The 13,899-nt window shown below is 44.6% G+C and overlaps 1 protein-coding gene across 2 annotated transcripts; it reads right to left on the minus strand.

Annotated features, from left to right (window-relative positions):
* Positions 1 to 118: 118 nt before the first annotated feature.
* Positions 119 to 12,424, minus strand: LOC121181621 (L-fucose kinase). 2 transcript variants are annotated; one of them, XM_041037611.1, is made up of 23 exons: positions 12,034 to 12,424; positions 11,413 to 11,564; positions 10,573 to 10,623; positions 10,370 to 10,495; positions 10,150 to 10,222; positions 9,368 to 9,465; positions 9,108 to 9,188; positions 8,598 to 8,717; positions 7,467 to 7,638; positions 7,173 to 7,279; positions 6,963 to 7,064; positions 6,703 to 6,774; positions 6,087 to 6,160; positions 5,461 to 5,816; positions 5,078 to 5,312; positions 4,839 to 5,005; positions 4,540 to 4,767; positions 4,046 to 4,189; positions 2,963 to 3,082; positions 2,255 to 2,442; positions 1,847 to 1,946; positions 1,052 to 1,275; positions 119 to 550 (listed from the first exon to the last, which is right to left on the minus strand). In XM_041037611.1, the coding sequence occupies exons 1-23, from the start codon at positions 12,116 to 12,118 to the stop codon at positions 479 to 481; spliced, it is 3,147 nt and encodes a 1,048-aa protein (XP_040893545.1). In that variant the 5' UTR covers positions 12,119 to 12,424; the 3' UTR covers positions 119 to 478. The 2 variants fall into 2 exon arrangements, with proteins under 2 accessions (XP_040893545.1, XP_040893544.1); XM_041037610.1 differs by having other exon boundaries at positions 6,703 to 6,876.
* Positions 12,425 to 13,899: the final 1,475 nt, after the last annotated feature.

Raw genomic sequence — 13,899 nt, forward strand, 5'->3', positions numbered from 1 at the left:
ATTAAATTACTGAATCCATTTATCTGAGCAGAGGTTTTACATCTAAAAACAGGATGTTGTGGCACACTACATCCTGTTTTTGTCAGACACACACACACACACTCAAAAACAGCGAGCTCTTTATCCCATCCTGAGAATTTATTCATTTATTCTGTCAGTTTATAAAGTCAATACAGATCAATATTCAGTCTGATTATCAAAAATAAATTCTTAAAATACAAAAAAGACATGTTGAGAAACGCTCTGTTCTCCACAGCATCAGTTACTGATTAGTGCTGATTTTGTTCGTAGTAAAACATTCAGACTTTAAAATGTCAGAATGAGTTTTAACCTCAAAGATCAACAATGTTTGATGATTTAAATTCATAATTAAATCTAAAATACAAACAATCACAATGAACCAAAACATGTTTTTAAGTCCCCTACAGCTGGGATCATCAAACATTAGCAGTAAGTGAGTGAGTGTGTGTGTGTGTCCTCAGGGTGGTGGTAGGACTGTGATCCCGTCCATGTCCAGCTCCACTGAGTGAACGCTGAAGTCTCCCAGACCCTGAAATAAACCAGTCATCATTATGGTAACCAACCAACCAATCAAACAGACAGTTCTATATAATAATTATAATGATAATAATAGAAAGTTCTCTGAGACAGAAGAACTTTCAGGAAGGACGGATGTGAGTCAAACACACACAACAACCCCCTGCAGGAGAAACTGGACCCTCAGCGAGTGTTTCAGGGTTTGGACTCGAGTCAGAGGAATGAGAAACTTCTGTTTGTCTGTGCTCGTGTTGTTTTTCTGCTCGATTCTTCTAAATTTTCTTTGATGTGAAGAAGCAGAAACATGAACGACTCTGATGTAATTCTGTCATACGAATTAACCTGTGGGTCAGCTGGTCTGTTGATGGTTTTATTTCTGTTTCCATCCTGTTTGATTCAGTTGTTTCTGAATTCAAACATAAACGCAATGAAAGTTTAAGACTTAATCAATGACCTGGTTTTGTTTTACTACAAAATTAAAAGTAATGTAATTAAGCCATAACGTGCCACTAACCGGTGTGTTGTTGAGGACCTGCAGCACCGCCTGCCGCTGCCGAGGCTCCCGGGTCAGCAGGTAGAGGAAGCCCCCGCCTCCAGCCCCAGCCAGACTCTGACCCAGGACCAGTGGTCTCAGAGCCTCCATCATGGTTCTGACAGAAGCTGGTTCACAGCCAGGAGCCATCAACTTCTTCTGCTGCCACGAGCGGTCCAAACACTGCCCCAGTCTGGACAGAGAGCCTGGGGACAGAGAGACGTTTCACCACCTTCCACTGACAACATCTGTGATCACTACCTGAGGCTTGGTGAAAGTGCTTCTGGGAAACGTAGGATTGGACTGACTGAAACAGACTGAGATTCCGTTTGACCAGAAGAAATTTTAAAACACCTGATCACAGACTGCTGAGGTGTACAGGAACAAAGATGTCTGAGACCTGAGCCCAAACCCTCCTTCACTAACAGACACTCTGAGCTGAGACAGATCAGCTGTGAAAAAACAGGCTTGAATTTCCCAGCAGGTGTTCAGTCATATTTCTGTTTTTCAGGTGTCTTGGTAAAATGGTATAAAGTCTGGTGTGTAGCAGTTCTCAGCTCGTTGTCTCGCTCTCCTCCTGAAGCTGGTCTGTGTTTTTACTGAAACTTAAACAGAAGCTTCAGTTTGTGCATGTTAAAGTAAAACTGCAGCATTTCCACTGTTCGTCCGTGTTAACCCTGTGTGTTTATCTGAGTCTCGTGTGTTAACCTGATTCCTCAGAGTTAATCTGACTGTGCGTAGCTCTGGTCTAAACCTGGTCATGGTGACTGGTCTCACCGTCTGAACAGGCTCTGGCACATTCCTCTGAGTTGGCCACCAGCTGCCGGGCGTTCTGGACCATCGAGGGTAGGCGGCTGTACCAGCTACGGACCACATCCTGCAGACAGAACAACCACCATCATCCTCCTCAGTATCATCATCATCATCATCATCACAAGTCAGACCAGCTCTAACTGGGTCCAGTGAAAACAAAAACTGTCACAGTGCAAACTTTTCACCACGAATAAACACTTTTCAATCCCAGGTAAAGACGCCCCTGGTTTCAGTATTTTAACCAAAGAAGACTGGTTACCGGTTTACCTGGTTAGCTGTTTACCTGGTAAAGTTATCTAATCAGAAAAATGTACATGATCTTCAAACGATCGTGACTTAATCTTTAGATTGATGTGTTGTCATGATACCGACCTGCAGCAGATTTCGAGCCAGGCGGGTTTTGCCAGTGTACACCAGCAGGAAATGCTGGTCCAGAGACATCAAGAAGTCCTCTGGAGGACTGAGACGCTCCACTTCTACCTGCAGGGGCAGAGATGCTCTGGAACGACCCACCTTTACTCCGCCCACCAGACCTCCCACCTGGTCCTGCCAGCCTCCACCTGGACAGAAGGAGAAAAAGGAGGGAGAGTTCAGTCCAAACAGAGAGAGGCAGGAGACAGGGTCTGTCTCCCCTGATCCTGTCTGGTCTGTCCAGTCCCAGGTCTCTTATACTGGTCTCCTACAAGGGAGGAACTCTGACCTCTTCATCCAGTCAGATAAAGAAATCAGGTGAATGTAAAGTTTCTCACATCTGCCTTTGTTTTTCTCTGAGTCTGAAGATGGAGGCCTGTGAGGTAAAGAAAGCATCAGTGACACGTCACACAAACTGACGAGAGCCCGACGTCGTTTATTCACTTACCAAGAAATAAAAGTGGTATGAGTGCTATAAACGATATATGGCCAAAAATATGTGGACACCAGAACGTTACTCACATAGGGTACATTATTTTGGGGGGCATCTGTTAACAAGATAAAAACAATGGCGGTGCAATTTCCAAACAACAGAAAACAACAGAAGAGGCCTGAACCAGAAAACACACAGTAACATATGTGGGCGATCCACAATGTGGGTCTACAGACCTGTGGTGAGTATCTGTTCCAGGTACAGGATGGCATGGATGAGGGAGTCTGTGTTGTAGGTTCGACCGGTACATCTGTAGACTGCAGCCAACAGCGCCCCCGCCAGGATACTGCTGGTACCTGTGGGACAAGACCAGATCACACTGACCTCCCCTGAACCTCTCACGTCATCTCCAGCCTGACTTAACTTTAATGATGATGATGATGAAGCTTAGACTTTATTTAACTGAGTTAATCAGATTTTCTGATTAATTAAAACCTGAAAATGAACTGCTCTCATGTTCTGAACACGGATGATGCTTAAAAATAACATCACTTACTTCATCTGTAGACAATGTAGTTTGCGTGTTATGTTAGATTAAGTTTTTTGGTGGAGAACAGAGACCAGTGAGGCGTCGTGTTACTGAGGACAGCACAGCGAGCGGAGGAACAACCCGACTCAGCTCAGGCTTAAAACGCGTCTTTATTTATTTTCAGAATTTATAGATGAATCTTCCAAACAACTGATCTGATCTTTGTGCACAGATTTATTTTCTTTTATATTCTCTTTTAGATTCACTCTCTTCAGCTCTCCTTTTTTCTATTAAAGTGTATAAATTGTCACTAGGGTGGCACGGTGGTGCAGTGGTTAGCACTGTCGCCTCACAGCAAGAGGGTTCCAGGGTCTGGGCTCTTCTGTGTGGAGTTTGCATGTTCTCCCTGTGCCTGAGTGGGTTCTCTCCGGGTAACATGCATGGGTTAGGTTAATTGGCTACTTTAAATTGCCCGTAAGTGTGAGTGTGTGCGTATGTAGTTTTCTGTCTTTGCGTGTCAGCCCTGCGATTGACTGGCGACCAGTCCAGGGTGTACCCCGCCTCTCGCCCATAGTCAGCTGGGATAGGCTCCAGCTCCCCCGCGACCCTGACGGATTAAGCAGTAGAAATGAATGAAATTGTAACTATAAATAAATTAGCCTTTGTCTTTAGTGCAGTGTTGGTGGATGTAGTTTTTTTTTTGTTCATGTTTTTTCTGTTGTTTTATGATAGAGGGAATGTTTGTGGCTGCAGTTTTTCATGTTGGCAAACGGGCTGCTTGGTTTCTCACCCAGTCCAGATCCAGTGGGCAGCACCGACCAGCTGTGGAGCTCCACTCCTCCCCCCCATCTTTCCATCAGCTGATGCCCCAGAGAATGCTGGGAGCTGAGGGACACCAGTCCACTGCACACACACACCGCCTTCAGTAGGGCTCCTGTGACACACACACACACACACACAATGCAGGATCAGTTTGTCAGAGTTTGTCAGTTAATTCTGGGGTTAGTGATCATTCATCTGGAATAAAGTCAGGTCCCACCAAAGGGTCGCCAGATAAATGTGAGAGTGGCCAGATGATTGATGGGAAAGAAGAGAAAACAAAGCTCTGATTCACTGATCTGTTTTTCGGTGTTTGGTTTTGATTTTTCAGGAGACAGTGGATCATTGAACTGTTATTTAAATGAAAATGAGAAATTTAGAGGAGAAAGGTTTCTCACAAGCCAAAGAGGTTGGAACAAAAATAACAAAGCTGGTGACCAGCTGTGTGTCCAGTCTGTCTCCTACCAGGTGCGTGAGGCTGACAGTAGTCCCTCAGGTCATCCAGGCTGTCACACACCGTCTCCGTGGAAACTCCGCTTTCCCGTCCTCCGGTGTAGCTGACCAGCAGGAGGCGAGGCTCTGTGATGCGACGTGCTCTGGCACCAATAGGACGCTTCCCATCAACCCTCACTGCAGTGTTGGTGACAGAGCCGCCGTGCTCAAAGGCGATGGGAGGAGTGTCACTCCACCCGCCTGGAACACAAAGAGGCTTTGTTCAGCTGAATGTGAACTAAACTTCAGTCAGCTGTTTCCACTGGACTCACCTGCCAAGTCCAGTCTGGCCGGACACTCCACTTCCTGCCACTCCTCAAGCGGTGGGAGTTCACCCTGACCAATGGAGATGAACCTCTGCGATGACATCACAGCCTGTCTTAGAAGCACCTGCCCGGCGCCCTCATAGTGGCGTGCCGCCCGAACCAGTAGGTCCGGCCTGTAGGAAACAAGTGTCATTTTCCACTGACCAACACGAAACACTGCTTCAAACCCAGCGGGTGAAGCTCACCTGCTGAGCCAATTAGCTCTCTGTGTAGCCAGGGCGTGGACACCACCCTTCAGGTTACCCTCCTCCAAAAGGAAGTAGGCAGAAGTCCAGGCCTCATTTGCGGCAGGTCCACTCCTCAGACCCCCCCTTCCACTCGCCATACACACCAACACATCAGCGATGCAGGAGAGACAGCGAGCGGCGACGCCCAGCTCTGCACCTGGCTCCGCCCCCTGCCTCCTGCTACCTGCTGCAACTGAAAAAAGAAGAGAAAGTTCCTCACACCTGAAACAATCTCCACACATACAAAAATATACCAACACTTTGATATTTAGGTAAATGCTCTTCTGATCCCGCTCTGCACCTGTGGTTCTAAACCTGGTCGCTGTGGGAGTGTGACTTACTATTGTCCAGTGTTTCCAGCAGCGCCCCCTGCTGGCCGCCCAGCACCGCCGCCCTGAAGCAAGGCAGCAGGCAGACGTCACTCTGACTCATCAGGGCGTCAAACACTCTCCTCCTCCCCGCCAGGAACAGTAACTCCTCCCTCCACTGCAGCTCCGCCTCCTGATGGGTGAGTGACAGCACTTCCTTCAACGACAGCCTCCACGCCTCCCTCCACCTCTGCAGGCAGCCGCTTCCTCCCAGCAGCCAGCTGACACCTCCCTCTAGACCCACTTCACCTCCTCTGGGGTGGAGCACAGGGAAGAGGCGAGCCTCCAGAAGGGAGCGCTGTTCTCCCTTGACCCACAACTCCTCCGGCCTGGAATTCAATTCAATTCAATTCAATTTTATTTATATAGCGCCTTCCACAATCAAAATTGTCTGAAAGCGCTGAAAGGAGAGAGGAGGAGAGAGAAGATGGACATGTTGTTGTCTGTTCCTCATCTTTCAACATTTCAACCTCAAAATAAACTCGACAGTATCCATACAGAGAACGTCACCAGATTCATTTTCAACAACCAAGAAGAATCTGACTTTATATCATAAGGCATTTTAAAAGGTCAAAGATCATGTGACAGCTGAGTCCTACTGTATTCCTGTCCTGCTGAAGAAGAGGCTCCATCTCTGGTTGAGGAAGGAGGCGATACAGTCATCAGAGGACACCTGAGGAGGAGGAGGAGAAAGAGGTGGTCAGAGAGACGCTTCAGTCCTCTGCTTTCTGACTTTGGGAGGTGATGACATGACTCTTAAATATACTGAATAAAATATCAGAATGATTGATCAGAATATTCCAAATATTCCGTTTCTGGTCCAGAACCTTCGTCTTATCATGTCGCATCTTTGGTTCCTCTTGATTTTATAGATTTTATTTTGTGGCTGTGCTTGTGCCTCTTTTATCTCCTGCTTCCTCCTTACTCGCTTTTTCCCTCTGAGCGGATGGAGTTTGCACAGTTGTCAAAATGAATGGTCGACATGGCAACTTAGCCGTCCCCACAACAACAGACACAATCCATCCACTGAGGAAGACAGTGAGATGTGTTTGAAAGCTCTGGAAATTTTTTAAAATAATAAATGGTTAAATAAATGGTTTGAGTCCATCCTTTTATTTAAAGGACATTTCCAGACAGACGTTACAAAGTCCCTCAGAAAAGAAGTGAAGGGGAAAGACAGAAGATGGACATGAAAGAAACAGAGATGTTTTTTACCTCCAGGTCGTCTCGTGCTCCCATCACTGTGTAGATGTTCAGCTTTAACTCCCCCAGCTCGATGCGATGTCCCTGGATGATGATGTCATTGGTCAGTTTTAGCCTCCTGATGCACTGCGACATCTGCACCTCCAGACCCGACAGTAAACAGCCTGAGGGGACGTCCAGAGGACCCTGATACAGAGGTCAGAGGTCACGACTCTGGTTAAAACAAACCTTAGAGCTCTGACCTGACAAGGTCAGACTGTTCAACTCCTCACCTGTAGGTGGCAGTGCTGCACCACTGCTCCAGCTGCCATGGCAACATCTCCCTCCAGGACGCTGTTGATCACCCGACCTCCTTCACTCACCCCGCTCTCTCTCTGAAGGGAAACAGGAAGCCGGGCAGCATTAGTGAAACTCACTGTGAGGAATTGAGGACCTGATTCAGGACGGTTTTACTGAGGATGCTGAAGAACAGGACGAGTCACCTGGATGTGAGAGAGCGTGTTTCTGTCTGTCCCATCACAGGTCAGTCGGTCGACATGGTGTTTTCCAGACAGAGTCAAGTAGTCGTAGTGACCACCGTGGACACATGCTGTGAGAACAGTTTGTGGTGAGGTTAATAAAGAAAATGTGGATTGCACACACCAACAGAGCCACCACTGTCCACAAGGGGGCATTGTGTTTGTACAGCATCACAGTCCCACAGGAATGAATGGAGCTCCAGTTTACCAACACATAACAGAGAAGGGAGACAGATGGGTTCAGACAGAGACACCCACCCAGTCTGAGGGGGGTCCCTCTGAGGAGCCTCCAAAGCTCTGTCCTGCCACTTCTCACTGTCGCCCCCTGTGGTCCAACAGGTGAACTGCAGCCTGCTCTTTCTTCACTCACAAACTGATCCTGGGTCAGATCTGAGCAAAGACACTTCAACACATCCAGGAAGAGGGAGATCTGAGGAACGACAGCAAGATGGTGGGATGAAATGAAAAGTGCCAAGTCAAACTTATTTTTAAAAGTTTTTTTGAACACTTGAGCATGATAATCTGCTGAACATCAACCATGTGATTTTCTACAACTATCCACTGATGTTTTAACAAAATCTTCTTGTTTGATGAAACACATTTCTAATTTCACCCAGTGAAGCTACAAAGATTGAACACTTCATTCCAGTGATTTTTATATTTTATCTAACCCTAAATCATGACATTACAACTGACTTTTATCAAAAGCAAAACATATCAGAGACCTGAATGTGTTTCTAGATGTTTCTATAGGTTTTTATTCTTATGCTGTAAAAAAAGAATGGAAAACATTTTCTGTCTGAAAAGCAGCAAAACACAAAAATCTAAAACAGCAAAACCTGGTAAAACACTGGTAAGACTCAGATCAGTTAAACCACAGTGTGTAAATGTTCCTCGCTGCTGAACGAACATGAATCATTTCTACTGGCAGCTATGCATTTTTTAAATTTAATATTTCTGAGATCTGCATTTAGTGTTATTCTGTTAGTAAATTCCTTTCAGTAATCAAGTAATCTAAACCAAATGTATCAGACAAAGTGTAAATTAGGTTCACATCAAACTATATTTCTACCTGACACTCTGGTATTTTGAGCCTCACGTGACTGAATCGAAGTGACGACATCAGACTCCCCTCCTCTCCCTGACTATCACTACTCATGATACAGATTCAGAGGGGAAATAATAGCAGATCTTAATATATTAACAGATCTTGAAGAGAAAAACTCTGATGAATGAAGAAAGTAGTTTATCAAACCTACAGATCGACTACTTTTAACTGGCCAGTGAATCCGAAGAGTAAAAGTAAAATTTTAATGATCAAATAAGAGAATTGGGATGCAGCCTATGTGTGATCAGAAAGAAAGAGGATAGACTGATGAGGACCAGTACCTGCAGGGGAGGAGCTCCAGAGTCCAGGCCCAGGTAGGTGCAGCCGTCCAGAGGAGGAGTGACATGAGTCTGCAACAGCTTCTCTGATACAGATCTGCTGAAGAAGACTGGACCTGACACCTGCAGACACACAGACACAGGTAAGCTCAGCTCAGCTTTAATTTCAGATCGCAGTTAAGATTTCAACACTTTCCAAAGCTTTTCCAGCAAAATAAGAGGAAAATATTACATTATAAACAAAATTCCAAAAAACATTTCCCTCTTACGACTTTCACAGTAGTTTACTGAGGTTTTGAGAGTTTCCACTCCCTCACTTCTACCACGACTGATACAGTGGAGGTGAATAAAATTTAGTTTCAGGTGCTAAAAGAAAAATCGCATTCAAAGCACATGGTACAGTGAGGCTGCCTTCTGGAAATGACCTGATCCTGACTGTGATTCTGAGTGAACGACGTCTTCAGGATCAAAAGGTGTGTTTGATTTTACTACTCAGAACAGGAAAGGACGCACCAGCAACACTTTCCCATCAGGCATCACAGCTTGTTGAATCTGCTCCTTTGTTCCCTTGTAGATAATGTCTCTGACCTGACCCTGAGAGACAAAACAAACGCACCTTCAGTCTTACTCTGGATTCACTTTGTAAAAGTTAAGAATATGAAAAAAAATTATTTGTGTAGCACAAATTAAACATTTTAACAATCACAAAAAATTTGAAAATACTTTAAAATGGGAGATCGGTGGGATGACATTAGTTTAAATAATGTGAGAACCTGATGGTCGGACAGGTAGACTCCATGATTGGCTGCATAAGAGACGTCACCTGGTAACGCCAAAACCCGAACGCCAGAGAAATCCTCCCAGGAAAGAACTGACAAACACACACACACACAGATGTAGAGAAATTTCAGCAGATAGTTACTAATTAACCACATTAGTAAGGATCACAGGTTTTAATGTCCCGGGGCCACAGACAGGATTTCTCTGACAAGCTCGAGTCTCTCAGTTCGTCTGAATCATTTCATTTTGAATGAAACTGATTAGCTTCTGGTTCCAGCTGTTACCACATGACGTTTACTGCTTGGTAGCGTAGTTTGTATTTTTTGGTTGAGTTTTCTGTATGTATATAAAGATTAATCTGGGGACAGGCACTACAAACTAGCTTAGGCTACAAATGCTGTGATGTGTGGCACTGATCCACGTTCATCATGTCGACATAAACATCATATAAATAAATAGGATTAAATAATGTTTGTTCTAGAGTTGATAACACCAATTATCCTGGTGCTTATTTAACCAAAACTCCAATAAACATCAGAACAGTGAGCTGCTGTGGTTCAATCATGATGATGACATCATATCTATAAAACAACACAGTCTGCAGAGGTAAACAATAACAGTAATCAATAAAAAACAACTAACATATTGTGTCACTGATTTTAACCATGAATAAAAATGTAGTTCCTAAACTATGACTGTATGTAGTTATAGTCTGTAGTACTCTAACTGTACTATCACAGTGTAATTCTGTGCAGTAACAGTTTATAACACTAACCAAAGTCAGGAGGGATGGAGAGGATCATGTCGGTGCTGCAGACCCAAACACCAGGAGGAGAACCAGGACAGATCTGAGTCACAAAGACAGAACCAACAGTTTGTTTAATGGTTTATCATAAACTAAAGTGGCCCCTAAACGACCCTGTGGAACAGCACATGCAAGGCAGTTATGTTGATCCTGTGTTTACAAGCAGTCAGCAGTGAAACTGATTATGTACCTGGGCACTGAGGGTGTCCAGCAGCAGGTCCAGACAACAGACCGGAGCCTGGACTTTCTGGTCGTGTTTCTCTCGAGGCAGCCAGCAGAACGCTCTGCTGCAGGAGCTCCACGGAAAATCTCGACCCTGCAGGAAAAAACAGCTATTAGCACCAAAAACCAACCACACGCCTGCAGATCAGAACATACGGCAGCCTGACTCACTGTGTGGAGGATGAGGATGTGAGCATCATCCAGGACGTCGGCTGTCACCACCTGAGGAAAACCAAACTTCCTTATTCAAAATGCACTGGTTCTGTCTAAGGTCTTATTAAGATTTGAGAAAACTATTTGAACACGATTCGGTCAAGTCTCATCAGGAGCTGCAACTTGTTTTCTTAAAGGCTCTGTAGCATCACATTTCAAATCAAATCAAATCAGGCTTTATTGTCACTTTGCCATACATACAACTGCAGTGTAGACAAAATGAGACAGAGTTTCCTGGGATCAGGAGAGTGAAGGTCAACACAGAAAAATAAAATAGTTGGACAGAGGGGAGAGAAACTCCAATAATCTTCTCTGCCCCCCTGACTATTCTCCATCCTGCAGCTGGAGTACCAAGTGGACATGCAGTATGTCAGGACGCTCTCCACCACGCCTCTGTAAAAGGTCCTGAGGATGCAGGTGGGGAGAGAGGCTCTTTTCAGCCTCCTCAGGAAGTGCAGTCTCTGCTGGGCCCGCTTTGTTATCGCTGAGGTATTGTTCTTCCAGCACAGGTCCTGTGAGATCTGCACTCCTAGGAATCAGATGTTCTTCACTCTCTCCACGGGGTGGGCCCGATGCTGAGGGGAGCGTGCTCAGGCTGAGTCCGCCGGAAGTCAATGATCATTTCCTTGGTCTTGTCCACGTTCAGCACCAGGTTATTCAATTTAGATGTAGGCTTTAAACAATCCCAAGGTTCAAATGACTCAGTTTTACTCATTGATACTAAAAGATCCAGAAGTATTTCCTGTGTGTTTGTTTGTGTGTGTGTGTTAGAGGTCGGGTGTTTCCAGTATAACTCACAGTGTGTCCGGCTCTGTTGCTCAGGTGTTCAGCAGCAACCAGCAGGGCGTTCAGCGTCGCCCCCCCGCTGCCCAGCGGCTCCTGGCGGTCCCGTACGGTCAAAACCAACACACCCTCACAGAGAGAGCCATGCTGCTGCCTCAACTCCAGCTCTGACACACACACACACAAACAAACAGTGTGAAGAGGTGAACACAAGAAACACAGGTTACATGTACACAGACATAAATGACAGCTCCACCAACAGATAGAAGGTCACATTATACAAATGAAGATCCTATCAGTTTGCATTGTACAGAGAAAACTCACATTGTAGACCAACAGTAAGTACATCTATCTTCTCAATCGATTTATTGTTTGATTTATAAACGTGAAACTTTACCACAGCCTGAGGAGACGTACTGAAACCCAGAGATTCAGTCACATATGATCCTCACACCTCTGTGAAAACTATCAACTGATTATCTAAACACCTGATGGTTCATTTTCTGTTTTTAGACTGACTGATTAACCGACTAATCATTAAAATGAAAACTGTTTTCCATCGGCGCCGCCCTCAGGCCGATCGGTGTAAGTACAGAGCATAAAGACCCCCCCCCCTTCCCACCAGCTGCTCCTCACCTCTCTGGAAGGCATAGACGCTGTCTTTGTGTTGGCAGGTCAGGACCACCACCGTCCACCTGAACCCGCCGCTGCTGCCCGACATCTTCTCTTACAGCTGGTTATAACGTCATACCGCGGAGGACGGTAACCTTTACCGCCACAACTACGACGAGAGATCACGGCTGACAACAAACACAGGCAGGCCGTTAAACCTAACGGACCCTGTTTCACCTGCTGTCCGACGATATTAAATTAAAGAGTTTATAAAGAGAGAGGAGCTAATTGCTGTCGCTCTTCTCCGTTTACTGTTTTCTCGCTCCTTTAACTCGGTTATGACCGCGCGGGCTGCCGTAGGCTAGAAACCATCACGTTTGATTTTTATATTCGGACCTCTCGACGAGGCGGTTAGCTGACCGCTAAACTTCCAAACAGTGTTGTTAAGTGAAGCAAAGATATTTCTGTTACTGTTTGGATCAAAGGTAAACGACTGAAACCACAAGGGAGCGTAAAACATCCCGGGGAAGGTTTTAGTTACAGCTGAACAATGAGCGACAGTGATTTAGCTCAAATTGATTTCTGTACCGGGACATTCCGGGGAGGCGGAGCCCGGGTAGGAGTTCTCAGATCTAAGGTAGTAATACTTTGATATACATACGTAGTCCTGCATTCAAAAGGTAGTGGCTCCAAAATATGCTTACTCCTTATGGCCCACTTCTGAATAATCTGTGTTATTAGACTATAATTATTATTATTTATGCCTTAATGTTGCAGTAGGTAAAGGTGGAGCTAACCTGAGTAGCTTAACCTGCACTAATACATCATTTATTGGTTGAGGCAGAAAAACTGTTGAGGTCTAAAGACAAAACTCAAAACTGAAACCTGATGTAAAAATCACTGACAGCTCATTAAAACAGGAACTGTAACTATACTCATAATCGCAGAGTCGCCTCAGGCTGCAGCGGAGCAGTGACTGGACTGAATTCATGCTGACAGCAAACTGTCAGACTGTGGATACTTTTACCGAAACATGCCCCAAATTACTCAAATATGAAAGTGTGAAATCATGTGTGTGTTTCTGTGTGCGTCTCTGTCAATAGTGTGTGTTCACTGTGTGTGTGTGAGTAAGCTTTCATGGAAGATAGAGACTGTAACATTTATAAGCCTGGACACTGGGCAAAGCAAAAGGTTGCCTCCTACAACCTTTCAAATATCTTTCTCAGATGGCACACACAGAAGATTTATCCAAAAGGTTGCACATTGTTTTCTAAATAAAATGCATTGCTTTTGGCCTTGAGACCGCAGTTGAATTTGGAAACTGTTGCTATTGCAATGATCTCAAACTAACATGAGTTCACATATCACATCCACAAGGTTCATTTCAAAAGTAAGACAACTTGTGTGTGACACAGCATACCAGTGTGTATCAAGCATACCAAAGCCAATTTTGAGTCATTTTGCTTCACATGCTTGGAGATCAGACAGGTTTGATTTAAAACAAATGGGGGGGTGGAGATGCAACCTACTGTACAAGGATACTGTTTGATATGATTAATCTACTCAGCTGATTGCCAACAGCCCAGCAGTAAAAGTGAAAATATTGGCATCAAAATTTTGAATAATACAAACTCCAACACTAAACTTCATTTAAATGCCTTTAAGCATATGTTTATTAAACAGCTTTTAAGATTTGCAACACGTTAAAGGTTTTTTTTTTTTTATCTTAGACAACAGACATCTTTATTTTAAAATTTGAACAAAAAGTGAAGGGAGTTCCCAGGGTCAGCAGCATCTCTTAAAAAGTTAACTGAAAATTTAAATAAATAGCTTTCTGAAGTTTTATAAAGTAAATAAAACAAAGTTAAATGAAATTTGCTCAGAAAGTGA

The sequence above is a fragment of the Toxotes jaculatrix genome, chromosome 5, assembly GCF_017976425.1.
Source record: "Toxotes jaculatrix isolate fToxJac2 chromosome 5, fToxJac2.pri, whole genome shotgun sequence".
Classification (NCBI taxonomy): Eukaryota; Metazoa; Chordata; class Actinopteri; family Toxotidae; genus Toxotes; species Toxotes jaculatrix.